We start from the raw sequence: 14,918 nt of genomic DNA, 5'->3' as shown, positions 1-14,918 counted from the left end.
TTGCGAACTTGCTATCGCGGTGGACCACTTGGTGGGGGCCTTGCTGCGGCGAACTTGCTATCGCGGTGGACCACTTGGTGGGGGCCTTGCTGCTGCGAACTTGCTATCGCGGTGTACCACTTGGTGGGGGCCTTGTTGTATTTGTAGTTGCAGTTGCTGCTGCTGGAGCGTTGACAAATTTGTAGTTGCAGTTGCTGCTGCTGGAGCACTGGCAAATTTTTGGTTGCAGTTGCTGCTGCTGAAGCGCTCGCAAATTTAAGGTTGCAGTTGCTGCTGATTTGGCTCTTGCAACTGCCTCAACACTTGTTAGCTGCTTCGTTTCTACAAATAAACCCAATTAATATTACAAATCTACTTACTATTTCAGATACTTAGTATGCAGCCGCTCGTTCACAATTTGTTTTGCCGGTGGTACTCCAGTCGATGGGGCCACTTGACGCCCTTTGCTCCACTCCAGCTCCAAATGGTTGGAAAACCACTCCAACGCAATTGATTTCCACTTACAGGGGTTTTGTAAGTTTTTTTTGCACGAAAACCAAAAAAAAAAAAATCGCGTGTTGTCAACGTGAGTTGCAAAATAGTTCTTTTGGTTGTTTTTATTTTTCTTTGGGTGCGTTCGGAAACGTCAAATTGGTTGGGGTCTTCACCAAAGAATGTAATAAAAAACAAAAGTCGGTGGCGGGTTTCACCAATGAATGCAATATAAAAAGCTTTAAGATGTGTTTAATTGCACACGATTCAACGTGTACAAGAAAATAAAAAACGTCCGTACAACATCCGGCCATTAGCCGAAACGAGCGACGAAGGCGAGGTGCTGGAAATCGACGCCGATGAAGAAGACCTCCAACCAGCATCGGATGATGGTCCCGGTCGGTAGTGCAGCGAGCCCCAGCAACGAGGTCGAAGCGCCGAGGCGCACACCGACGTCACCGGCGACCCCAGCAGCAACCCCACCGCCGTGGTGTGAGAGACGCCCGAGAGCGGATTACGGGCACGGCCCGTAGCGCTCCTGGGCTCTCTGTCCTCACACCCACAGTAGCGGTGAAGATCAGTTCCCGAGAGAGGACGCAAGTAGTGCGCGCCATCGTCGACCCAGCGCAGCCCAGGTCGACAATATCGCTTCACCTGGCCCGCCAACTTCGAGTTTGGCCAGGTGGCTAAGCAGACATGTGCAGACTCACGCTTCGAGGATGGCACGAGAGACTGGACGTCTGCGCCGACGTACAACCAGGCCTCTCTCGGGTAACTTCCCTCGCACGCTGGACGCCAGGATCACCAACGAATTTGACAATTTTCGGCTCGCCGACCAGTCGTTCTACCGGTCCAGCGCGGTATCGCTGGTGTTAGAAGCGGAGGTATATGCGATGATTCTGCGTCCGGGGCTCATGCCAGCCACCCCCACTCGACCTACGGCGCAGAACACAATGTTCGGGTGGATGATTTCTGAAGGCACCATATATTGAATGAAAAGAAGAGTAGTTAAGTCAATAATGAATTTATGAATTGTTAAAGAAAAAAATTAACTTATGAATTGTAAATAGTAAAATGAATTGTAAATAGTTACATGAATTGTTAATACTCTAGTTAAGTTTATTGCAGCGACACTGCAAGGCGGGCGGCATGTTTACGCTAACCCCCTTCACCTTAAGTATATTTATTGATTAGAGAATTTCACTAGTAGATGTCGCTGTGATCGAAGCGGGAACAGTTACTCGTTACTCGAGTTCCTTTTTCCCGAGTTCTGTTACTCGCCTCGGATGTTGGGTTTCGCCTTCTGCGATCACCCAACACTCTGCCACTTTGGAAGAGAACTCCGAGCAATCAACAAGTAAGGTCCTCATCATCAATCTATTTTTATAAATTTGTATTACAGCATTTTTTTTATATACACATATATATATAATAAAGTGGCCGTTAGGCACTCATATATATATACATATAATTGTGAAAAGTGTGAAGTGTTTAATTTCATTTTGAGCGAATTTTTTGCGGTTTGATTCAACCTCGAAGGACTTTAGGGATTCGGCACCTCCTCGACCCTCGTTTGCCGCGGAATTCAAGAGGAATTCCCGGCCCCCATTTCACCCCGTCCCGAACATATACAAATATGCATAACAGAAGAAAGGGGATTTAATCGTCTTTACAACGATACCAATTTTTAAAAAAATTTTCTAGTAATTTTTTTGTTCAACATATTTTTTTTTTTATAGAAAAAGGTATTTTTTCATTTAAATTTGTTTTTTCTACAATGTTTGTATACGAAGTATACAAAAGTGCAAATCGGAAGAAAGGGGTTTGATCACCTTTACAACGATATAAATTAAAAAAAAAAAATCAGTTCAAAATTGTTTGCACTATAAGGAATTTAATTTTTCGAAGACCTGAACTTTGACCCCTTATATCACCCAAGAATGATAGAATACAAGATTGCGCCGATTGCAGCAAAATTCGTTAGAGTAATTCAAGCGTGACGTCATCGTAGAGTTGACAACTGAGAGCGGCGAGAATAAGGGCGATTAGTGATGTGTTGAATTGTCCCCAATACTCGGTACCCAATACTTAAAAAAGATTTGGGTACCCAATACTTCCTTTTGGGTATCCCATACCGATTCTTTATATTAAACCTTCGCCATTATATGCATTTCAGGTTTAGAAAAAACTTGCATTACTAACTTATATGATATCGGCTAAAACACTTGAACTTATCGCCAGAGAGAAATATTATTTTATCAGTTTTAACCTTAGTCGATCCAAGGTTCAAGAAAAACGCTTTGACGGATGAAGAAGCTTTTCAGGGGGGAGATCTCACCAGTTGGCGACAAGTTTCGGATCGATATCGCACTTGTTGACGTAAAAATATTTCATATCATACGCTAACAAAGCCGATACCGATTCGAAAATTGTCGCTAACTGGTTATAGAGTCTGCCCCCAGGCCTCCAAAATGATATCGCCCGATTCAGCTGGAACAAAAATGCTTCATACAAGTAAGAGTTTCTCTGCGTTATGGCCTCGAACCGACTTATATACATCTTTCATTTGAATCAGTATTAAAAGCTCTATTGGCTCCTACATTCGGGTTTTGATAGGCGAGTCTCCCCTGAGCCGTTTTTTCCATATCTTTGGCCTGCGTGCGCTTTTATTCGAAATCGGTACCAAGTATCGAGAGTATTGGATACTTTTTAAATCGGTACTGAATATCGATCAATACTTGAAAGTATTGACTCAGCACATCACTACTGCTGTCATCTCGACTGTGACGTCAGCAAAACAGCTGATTCTGTCAAATTCACTGAGAGCCGATTAGCGGTGTTGCGATCAGCGCCACCTTCTGTGTTCTCTCCGCGGTGTATATCACCTGTAATATAAGTTTGCATAAAAAAAAGTTATATACCATTTAAATAAGAGCAAAAGGAGGACTACGTATATATTTTTAGGTTTATAGTTATTTTCTTGGAATAATTAAATATAATTTTTTACCAAAGGTCCTATTTCGAACTTCGAAGGCCCATATCTCGATTTCGGAGGCCAACTTCGAAAAACGGAGAAATCACTGTTTTACCTATGACTCAATCTCTTAAAAAAGTTGGTTTGGTCTAATACCCAGAAAAAAAGTTGATTTTGCCGTACAGTGTATTTATACATCAGTTATTGTTCTATGTTAAAAAATATCTTTCGCTGTTGTATAAGTTCCGACGAGATAGATAATATTCGCAATAGATCACATTCTGGAGTAAAATGTCCCACTAGTCACAATGGAATGGCCCTGATGCATTTCAAATAAATTGTAAAATGTTTTGAATTTTAAATATGCTCATGTTTTTTAGGACAATCCCAATGTTTCAGATGATACTTTAGGCTTCTTGCGTTCAGCTTACGGCAAAGCTCGACTATTGGTGTCACAAAAAATGAAGCAATTTGAAGGTAAGTGCAATGTATAGTATTAAATGATTGTAATTCTGCATGCAGTTTTTAATTTTTTCGTCAATTACATTTTAAAGGACTTAAATGTGTAAAATGGCAAAATTTTTCAAAAAATGGTTTTAAATACTTGTACTCCATGATATTTATATGGATATCAGGGGAAAGAGGATATACCAGGGTTGCGTGATTTTGATTTAGTCAAATCACAAATCCATAAATAAAATTTATTTCTGAATTGAAAGTTGCATCAAATCCTACATAAATTTTATTTGTGATTTGCTTGGTCAATCAAATAAAAGATAAGTTTTATTTGTGATTTGATTCGTCAACCGCATAAAAAATAAATTTTATTTGTGATTTGGTTCGTCAACCAAATCAGAAATCAAATTGATTTGTAATTTGAATCGCCCTCCAAATTAGAAATCAAATTGATTTGTGATTTTAATCGTCCCCAAATCAGAAATCCAATTGATTTGTGATTGGAATCGTTCCCAAATCAGAAATCAAATTTATTTGTGATTTGATTTGTAGATCGAATCATTTGGTTTGTGATTTTTCAGCTAAATAATACTCTTTAAGGCAATGCAACTAATTCGGGATTTTTGGGACAAATTCGGAATTTTTGGGACTATTTCCATATATTCGGGCTCTCGGATATGTACCGGGATTTTTGGAACTATTTTGAAATTTTCGAGACTTCTTCGAGATTTTCAGGATTATGGGACTAATTCCGTATTGTTGGGACTATTTCAGGTTTTGTGAGACTTCTTCGGGATTTTCTTTCGGGGGTTTTTGGGATTTTTGGACTATTTCAGGTTTTCGAGAATTCTTCGGCATTTTCTGGACTATTTCGGGTTTTTCGAGACAACTTCGGTATTCTCGTGCCCATATCGGGATCTGCGGGACTAGTTCGGGATTTTTGGGATTAATTCGGATTTGTTGGTACTATTTTGGGTTTTTCGAACTATTTCGACATTTTCGGGGTTCTTAACGCTATTTCGGGATCTTAGGGATTTTTGGGACCAATTCGGAATTTTTGGGACTATTTCGGGTTTCTCGAGACTACTTCGGGATTTTCGGGGATCTCGGGAATATATCGGGATTTTTGGGACTATTTTGTTATTTTGGAACTATTTCCGGATTTTCAGCACTATTCCGGGCTTTTCGAGACTACTTTGAGAGTTGCGGGGTTCTCGGGACTATATCGGGATCTTCAGGACTACTTCGGGATTTTTGAGACCAATTAGGAATTTTTGGGACTATATTGGGGTTTCGGGACTATTTTGGTATTTTTGGGACAACTTCGAGATTTTCGGGGTTCTCGCGAATATATCGGGATCTTCGGGTCTACTTCGGGGATTTTGGGATAAATTCTGACTTCGAGTTTTTCGAGACTACTTCGGCTTCTTGGGATAAATTCATAGTTTTTGGGACTCCTACGGGTTTTTCGAGACTCCTTCGGGATTTTCAGGATTTTGGGACTAATTCGGTATTTTTAAGGCAAATTTTGGATCTTGGAGACAATTTCGTGATTTTCGGGGTTCTCGGGAATATAACGGGATTTTTGGGACTATTTCGGGTTATCGGGGCTATATCGGAATCTTCGGGACTACTTCGGTTCTTTTTGGACCAATTAGGAATTTTTGGGACTACTTCCGAGAGGGTTTCGGGGTTCTCGTGAATAGATCGGGATTTTTGCGACCCAATTCGGAACTTTTGGGACTATCTCGGTTATTCGACACTACTTCGAGATTTTCAGGATTTTTGGGAATATTTCGGGATCTTCGGGATTTTTTGGACCAATTCGGAATTTTTCTACTACTTCGAGATTTGCGGGGTTCTCGGGAATATATCGGGATTTTTGGACAATTTCGGGTTTTCTTCGGGACATTCAGGACTATTTCGGGTTTTTCGAGACTGTTTCGAGATTTTCAGGAGTTTTGGGACTATTTCGGAATTTTTGGGACAACTTCGCTATTTTCGGGGTTCTCGGGAATATATCGGGATTTTTAGTATTATTTCGGGATTGATGGACTATTTCTAGATTTCTTCGGGATTTTCAGTACTATTCCGGGGTTTTCGAGCTACTTGGAGATTTTCGGGGTTCTCGGGACTATACCTGGAACTTCGGGACTACTTCAGTATTTTTGGGACCAATTAAGAATTTTTGCGACTATTTCCCGCTTTTCGAGACTACTTCCGAAGTTTTCGGAGTTCTCGCGACTATATCGGGATTTCTTATCGAAGAAGCGTCGAAAAACCCGAAATAGTTCCAAAAACACCAAATTAGTTAGAAAAATACCGAAGTAGTCCCGAAGATATACCCCGAGAACCCCGAAAAACCCGGAAAAGTCCTGAAAATCCCGAAGAAATATCGAAATAGTCCAATCCTGAAATAGTCAAAAAAAAAATGTTCCCGAAAACCCCGAGAATCACGAAGTTGTCCTAAAAATTTCGAAACAGTCCCAAAAATCCTGAAAATGTGCAAGTAGTGTCGAAAAACCCAAAATAGTCCCAAAGTAGTCCCGAAGATCCCGATGTAGTACCGAGAATACCGAAAATCTCGAAAGTAGTTTCGAAAAACCCGGAATACTCTCGAGAATCCCGAGAAAATCTCCAATATCCCGAAATAGCCTCAAAAATACCGAATTAGTCCCAAAATCTTGAAAATCCCGAAGTAGTCTCGAAAAATCCTAATTGGTCCCAAAAATCCCGAAGTAGTCCCGAAGATCCCGATATAGTCCCGAGGACCCTGAAAATCTCGAAAAACCCTGAATAGTCGCGAATATCCCGAAATAGTTCAAAAATACCAAAATAATCCCAAAAATCCCGATATATTCTCGAGAACCCCGAAAACCTCGAAGTAGTCACGAAAAACCCGCAATGGTCCTGAGAATCCCGAAGAAAACCCGAAAGTATCGAAATTGTCCAAAAATCTCGATATATTCCCGAGAACCCCGTCAATCTCGCAGTAGTAGAACAATTCTGAATTGGTCCCAAAAAGCCCGAAGATCCTGAAATAGTCCCAAAAATCCTGAAAATCTCGAAGTAGTGTCGAAAACACGATTTAGTCCCAAAAATTCCGAATTGGTCACAAAAATCCCGAAGATTTCGAAATAGCCCCGAGAACCCCGAAAATCTCGAAGTAGTCTCGAAAAACCCGAAATAGTCCCAAAAATCCCGAAGTAGTTGCAAATTAAATCAAAAGATTCGCTCCACAAATCCAATCACAAATAAATTTGTTTTCTGATTTGGAGGGCGATTCAAATCACAAATCAATTGGATTTCTGATTTGGTTGACGAATCAAATCACAAATAAAATTGATTTTTTATTTGGTTGACGAATCAAACTTTTATTTGGTTGACCAAACAAATCACAAATAAAATTTATTTCTTATTCGGATGACAAATCAAATCAGAAATAAATTTTATTTTTAATTTGGTCAACAAACCAAATCACAAATCAAATATATTTGTAATTAAATGCGGATTTTAAATCAAAAAGTATTTGAAATCACGCAACCTATGAAAAAAAAATGCTTAAAATCAATATGTCCCTCTGGGTATATGTTATTTAGGAGAAAATTTCAACAAAAAAAAATTATTATAAATCAACGCAATTTCTTAGCCACTTAAAAGTTGTACGTTGTCATACAAAGAAATTCTTTTTAAAAAATCTGAAAAAAGGTAAAAATTTGGGTAAAAATTCGTTGCATTTTCCTTAATTTTGTATACACTTTTAAACTTTGATTTATATGGTTTTGTTTATAGCATGAACCACATTTTTGTATAAAAATAACAAAAAAAGATAGCTTGAAAAACTTTGTGAATATTTAAAATACAAGGGTGTACGCAGATATAATTGAGTGAGCGTATGTAGTAGTGCCGCGGGATCATTGCTACCCAGTCGTCAAAATGAGGAGCTCTAAATAAACCCTTTCACAGGCCAACCTAATATTACCGACGTGAATTTTTCTAAGCACGAAAGTTTTTCACATTTGAGTAATCGAAATAAATTTGCGTGCGTGATTTTTCAGAATTGCATTTCTGTCAAATTGCAGAAGTTGAGCAAAATTTGGGCATAAATTCAGAATAGCTTCGAATCTAAAATTAAAAAAAAACACATGGGGATCGATAGAGATCATTGAGGGGAGTATAACGGTATATTTCTTTTCTTGCGCAGATGCAAACTGAGTAAAAGGGCCTATACATGATACTTTGAACAACTTAAACGGCAAAAGATCTGTCATTGCAAAAATTTTATCAAGAAATTGTCAGAGTTAATCTTCATATACATTTCCAAGAAAACATTAAATAATTTTTTTATAGGTGGCGGATGTTTTTTACAATTAAATATTTAAAAAAGGTGAAAAAACATTGGGCGAATAAAAACAAAAAATTTTTTTAAAATAGTTCCATAAAACATTTCTTTCATTTTATTTGCGTGGTTTCCTTTTGAGGCATTCGTTTCTGTCCATATGTATATGTGCATATAAAATGCGAATACAATTAAAACTCTTTGGGGGTATACTGAATTAATTCTTAAAATTAGTATACGTACATATGAATAGTCCACTTGCAAAGTGCTCTATGCAAAATTTTTTAGATTTTTAGTTTTTGGTGGTTAACGTATCTACCAGTATTTAAAGTAGTTTCATGTCCATTAACAATACAGTGCAAAATCCTTATATATTCTGAAAAAAATAGCATCAAATGTTAGCTACTCTAGCAAAAGTCGCTACAATAGGTACTGTATGTATATATACACTTTCAAAAGTCGCTGTAATATTTATTGTACATATTTATAAAAGTTTAAAAGTCGCCACCTTCTGATGAACTTAGAAAACTGCAAGAAAACGTGGTAGTTTCGGTGCCTAGTGGAAGACGTCGTAAAAAAGAAGTAGACCAATCTTCATGGAAGAGAAAACGCGAAGAGTTAAAAAAGCTAGCTATGTAAAAGTTACTGTTTCAAAACTTGCTATATTAATTTTTTCCGCCCAATTCTGTGTTTTCTTGATAAATTTTTTGTAAAGAAATTTTATCAAGATTTTTATCAAGTAAAAGCTTCCTTCGCATTCTGTGTCAATATTTATAAAACAAAAAGCTCTACGATTTCCACATGAGTGGAACTGATTTCATTGTCACATATGAAAAATATGAATTTAAAAGCAAAAAATCTTTTGACTGCCGTAGCCGAGTAGGTAGAAATGTTGACTATAATTCCGTGTGTCGCATGTTCAAATGCCGGCACATGGAGTATTTAATTGTTAGAAACAAATTTATTAATATACAAAATTTATACATTTCACATGAAATTTCAATTTGCCAATAGCATTTTCAATCTTGATAATTTATCAAGAAAAGAGCTTTTGATTTCCGTGCTAGAATACCAATTCTTGATAAATAATAAAAAATTGACAAATTATAAAGATTTTCAATTTATCAAGTTCACAGAATCGGGCTGTTTATATATACAATTTTCAAAAACTACCTCACTGCGATATTGTTTTTTAATGTTATTAGGCTCTTATTTATCAAATATTCAGATAATAAAAAAAATATACAATTTGGATTTTACTTGTTGTTGTAGACGTTTTTTTTGAATTTATGGCTTACTATTATAAAATCACATAACGCTGTTTGCAAGTGGACTACTCATATGTATGTACTTATGCTGATGCGTTTCAAATTGAAACGTAGTTTGTAGCAAACATAGCATTCGCACCTCATAAGGTTAATTTGTTTGTTTATAGCTATTTGACATTATAACTAGCTACAAGAGAGCTCGAGGTAGTTGTCACTTCTACCTTATTAAATATGCCTTGGACATGCCATTCGAAGGCAGACGTAAGTGTTTCCAAGACAACCAAAGTCAAGTACTAGACAAAATCGCAGCTGACGCATCGGTGTGTGCCTACTGCAAAGTTAAATTCAAACTGTTTCATTCAAGGTTCATAGAATAGAAGCATGATTCAATAATACAAGGTTAGATAATCATTGATATCCGCGGTTTGACACTCCCTTACAAAAGGTTGCATTTACGAAGAAGTTTGATGAGTTCAGGTTTCACCATGGGCCCGCTTTTCCCTGCCTTCTTCTTCTTAGCGGACATATTTTCTTAAAACAACCAATCAAAGTACTCGTTACCTCGCGGGTCGCTTCTAGTGATAGAACGATATGAGTACCGAGGACAGAATATCGATACTTTTCATGACTACTGAGTAGTATCGGGAACTCGATACTTTTTGGCAATACTGAGTAAATATCGCGAATACCAAAAAGAATCGGCGTGTTAAAAATTTTTTAAGTAAAAAAATTTAAACTTACATACAAATTTTCGTTCTTTCAATTACATTGAAAATTGTTTAAAAATTATCCAACAAACATTATGGCGAAATTCCGAAATTATTTTCGATATACAGTATGAATGTCGTGTAAATGAACGTATTTACTTCAATGCTGTCACTACTCAAATAACCAAAAACTCGGAAAACAGCTTTAAATTTTGGAATTTAATTATACTGCCATATTTAGTAAAAATTAACACATATTTTTTTCTAATGAGCTACTGGTTATCGGTACAGCTATGCAATTTTTACACAACATAGAAGAAGAGGGAGGGGTCATTTCAACACTGGGCTCGGTTAAAAATTCTTTAATAATTGGAAAACGAATTCTTGCCTGACCTTTCGTAATGCATGGTGTAAGAGGGTGGTCTTAGATTCGATAACTTGCCCATTCTCCAGCGTAAAGCTGGGATCACACGATTTGTACATTTGGCTAAAAATTTGTCAAATTCGTAGACAAATCATGTGAACGCTAAATTACATTTGTCATTTATCAGAAAAGCCAAATATTTGCCTTCTGTTGGCGAATGAAAAACAACCCTGGGGGCCAAATCGTGTGAACGCAATGCTGCTACATAAGCCAAATAAAAATTAAGCAAGTGACCAAATATCTGATTTGCCACTTGATGACAAATGACAGTGACAAATATGCAAATATTGTTGAGCGGTATTGCCTTCGTGCTTGTGAACATTTGTATTTTCCAATTTTGGCAAAATTTTAATATTTAATATAATATTCGTATCCGAAAACTACCGAAGAATGTCACGTTATTTGAAAACAATAATTTTAAAATATTTGCTCAAACTGAACATTTGAAACATGTACATATACGTATTCGACTGTAGCTGAATGTGCAGAGAAGTGTGAGACTATTTTTAAGCTTTCATGAGGTCCCAGGTTCTTATGCCGGCAGACGAACATATTAAAAACTATTTATAAAAGTATAATTAATTTCTGAGTATAATTAACTATGAAAAAGCATATGTGAAGTTCAGAATGAGAAATTTGTACGTTAAACGACGATATACAGATTATTAAAGACGACCTAAATTACACTGTATGACACAAAAAATTTATATAGTTTTTTCGAGGTTCACACTTGTTGTAGGTCTATTCAAGCAGTAAAATCTGGATACTCAGAATTTTAAATACACCTTCAAAATCTGGCTTAAGGTCAAAAACCGCGTTTTCAAAGGGTGACGCACATGTATACTTGCTCGCAACTTTATTTCTGTTTACCCGGTGAAAAATACTTCGCTTTGCTTAAGAAATGGCAAAGGAATCAGTGATCGGACTCAAAAAAAAATTGTGTGGTAGAATCTGGAAAAAATGTGGTAGATTTCAAAAAAATGTGGTAGATCTCAGGTTTTGGATCAAATTTTGTACAAAAATTAAAAAAAATTTGCAAGGTTTCACCTAAATTTTTTAGAATCTAAAACAAAATTAATTTTAGTTTAATAAAGTGCAAGATTGAAGTTGATAAAAATTGCGTTGAGTTTTGGCAATTTTTTTCCTTGGCAGTGCTGCCAGCTTTTCTTTTTATCACATCACGATGTAGCGAACAAATGTGGCTCGTTCCAGAAATGCTACTTGGGATTTGCCGATTTTGACAACTCTCAAGTAAAAGTAAACAACGCTTTAGAAATTTTAGATACACTGAAATTTGCAAATCCTTTCACAAAAATCGCCGGTTTTATCATTTTCGCTATTAATTCTTTTTATAAATCATATATTTTGCAATTTAACACAATAAAACCACGTTTGATGTCGAAAAATTTAATATTGAGAAAATTTAATATTTTACAGTTTATTTTATCCTCCCATTCTGCCTGTTGTTAGTGTTTGGTATTGGACAATGTTTGCTCTTAAAATTAAGAAAATTATGTTGAGCAAAAATAAAACTACTAAAAAAAACGCGAATATGTGGTAGACTTCATACATACATAGGGTGGCCATTCTCAAGACAAATTACCATTTATAAATGGTTGTAAACAACGAAATGTTTTCTCTTAAATGGCATATGTAAGTATGTTTTATCGGGCAAACAGAAATAAAGTTACGAGCAAGTATATGCTTCAACCTATGAAAAATGCGTTTTTTAGCCCAGATTTTGAGGGTGTATTCAAAATTCTGAGTACCTGTGCGTATATATTATTTTTGCTTATTTCACTTCAAATCTCACGAAATCATAAATGCAAAAGTATGGTTGACACCGGATCAGCTGTTTAACTATTTACGACCAAATGGTTAAATCGTGTGAATGAATGTGGACAATATTTGTCAAATCATTTGGATCTTTGGCAGCCAAATCGTCTGATCGCAAGACAAATCATTTGTACATCGCTATCCAAATGCGCAAATGTGGACAAATCTAAATTTGGCATTTTGTGTACAAATGTACAAATCGTGTGATCCCTGCTTAACGGAGCATTCGTTATCCTATGTATTTTACCTTCGTTGTAATTTCGAAATCCAACCCATTCTCGAAAAAAAACTTCATCGAAGAGAGGTTATCTTTCTTTTAGAGAATGTTGCTCACCACATTTGAGGCCATGAGAGCAGAAGTGGCCTAACGCAAGTTTTTTTTTCTTTTGTACCTAGTTAACTTTTTAAAAAAGTTTCTAGGTCATAAATTGTCAAATAATTTAATGGTTCAGTATGTAGCTTTATACTTTAAATTAAGGAATGAACTACTTTTGTTTTTAAAATCATCAAGTTTGTGACTATTTTAAATAGAAAAGTACCAAAATCATAATTTTTGGTTAGGCCACTTCTGCTCTCACGGCCTCATTTATTTCTCGCTTTCTACATTTCCATATCATTTTCAAAGTAAAGTGATTTATAGATATAAGCGTCAAACACTTATAAAATATTTGGTTTAAAAATCTTTCAATTAACCTTTTGCTATAAGCATTTATTATAAGCTTGTAGAAGTAAACTGATTGCAAGTTTACTTCTAAAGCTTTTCTTTTAAAAGCTGTCTATTCAGATTACAAATAGGAAGAGGTCATGCAATCTGATTTTTCTTCACTTTTCGCGTTTGCTCTAAAAATACCTGGAAGTACGAGTATTATCGATACTTTTTTTTTCAAATATGAGTACTGGCATCGATTATTCTTTAGAGTATTGTAAATGAGTACTAGTATCGATACTTTTCTAAAAAGTTCTAGCACTATTTGCTTCTTCAATTGATTTAATGTTTTTTGAGTTTAGTGAGATTTGGTATTCTCGTTTCAAGGAGCGAACAAAACTTCTCTCAGTCCGCCTTTCAAGGAATCCGACCTTTTAGCAATTGATACCACACACACCATACCAGAGAAACATTTTCAATTATAGAAGCATTCTATGGCAATTGCGATATAAGGGCCACTGTTGGGAGTGAAAAAAATTTACTCACAGTACCTTGTACTATATAAAATTATTCATGCAACTTCCGCTTTGCAAGTTAGCGTAGAGCGAGTGTTTTCGACTTTAAAATACATAATTAATGACTACAGGTCAGGTTTGAGTGATGGTATCACTGAAGCGATATTAATGTTGCACCTCAGTTATTTTTCGCATATTTTATTAACAGCGTTTTGTTGACTATTTGTTAATTATTTAATAAAAACACTTCGGATAATGCTATGTTCTCCTACATAAATTTTGCTGCACAACTCTCACTATAAGATGCAAATCTATGGCATACAATTTTCTTCTTAAATAATGAAACAAAAAACTATTGATATGTATTTCCTTTTTGATAATCATCGAAACGATTTTTTATTTTATTTTTAACATATTTTGATAACTAACGAAACTATTTTTCTTTTCACATTGGGTAGGTTCAGAAGGCGCAGCAGTTGAGCGCAACCGTTGCTAAAAATATCAGTGATCGTTATGCGTCTTCTGAACGGCTTGATGCATTAGCTGTCAAATTCAACTCTCAACAACATGTTGTCTCAAATTACCAGAAAAATATTACGATCATCTAACACGCAACTGTTCAGTTGATCAGAAGTACACAACAACGCGTTCAGAAGGTGCAATGGCAACAGTTACTGAGCTGTTGCGCCTTCTGAACGTGCCCATTTTGTTTATTGATAATACGCAAATGAAATTTTTTGATAAGTTGTTTTCCTAAGAAATACCCAACAAACATTGGGCTTGGCTAACAATTCGAAATCGATTGGAAATACAGTATTTTTTTCGAGCTTACTTTCGATAACGAATGTGCAATAGGTTAGTATTCGATTCGAAATCTAGGCCATTCTCCAGCAAAACGAAACCTTCGTTATCCAATGTATTTTCCCTTCGTTATGAATTCGAAATCCAGCCCATTATCGAGTTTAAATTTTATTATAATAGAGTGATTATCTTATATTTCCCTTCGATAATGAGTTGGGTTTCACTTTCTCTCTTGTTACTATGGTTTTCATTTTTCTTTTCGTACCCATTTCGAGTGTGTTTCCAATTTACACTGAACGTTCGAAAACTAATATTGGTTATGAGTTCATTATCACATCGATATCCATATTTGATATCGAAGGTCATTTTCGAATGTTGGACAATTTGTTTATAGGGCAACGAAACGAAATTAGTTTGTTTATATAGTTATGCAGCGCTGGGTTCAAATGCCTACGCATACAGCTACAAGCTACTTGTAGAA

General features: G+C 36.1%; 1 protein-coding gene across 5 annotated transcripts in view; it reads left to right on the top strand.

The window, feature by feature from the left end:
• LOC118744127 overlaps nt 1-14,918 on the top strand; it is a 230,360-nt gene that overhangs the window by 173,111 nt on the left and 42,331 nt on the right. For all 5 annotated transcript variants that reach the window (XM_036476867.1, XM_036476864.1, XM_036476866.1 and 2 more), the window contains one exon: nt 3,826-3,922. In XM_036476867.1, coding sequence (XP_036332760.1) covers nt 3,826-3,922 — 97 coding nt within the window. The remainder of the gene's footprint in view (nt 1-3,825; nt 3,923-14,918) is intronic.

Source organism: Rhagoletis pomonella, unplaced genomic scaffold (assembly GCF_013731165.1).
Source record: "Rhagoletis pomonella isolate Grant_MI unplaced genomic scaffold, Rhpom_1.0 Rhpom_scaffold_00008, whole genome shotgun sequence".
In the NCBI taxonomy this organism is placed as follows: domain Eukaryota; kingdom Metazoa; phylum Arthropoda; class Insecta; order Diptera; family Tephritidae; genus Rhagoletis; species Rhagoletis pomonella.
This window is presented reverse-complemented; position numbering and strand designations above follow the sequence as displayed.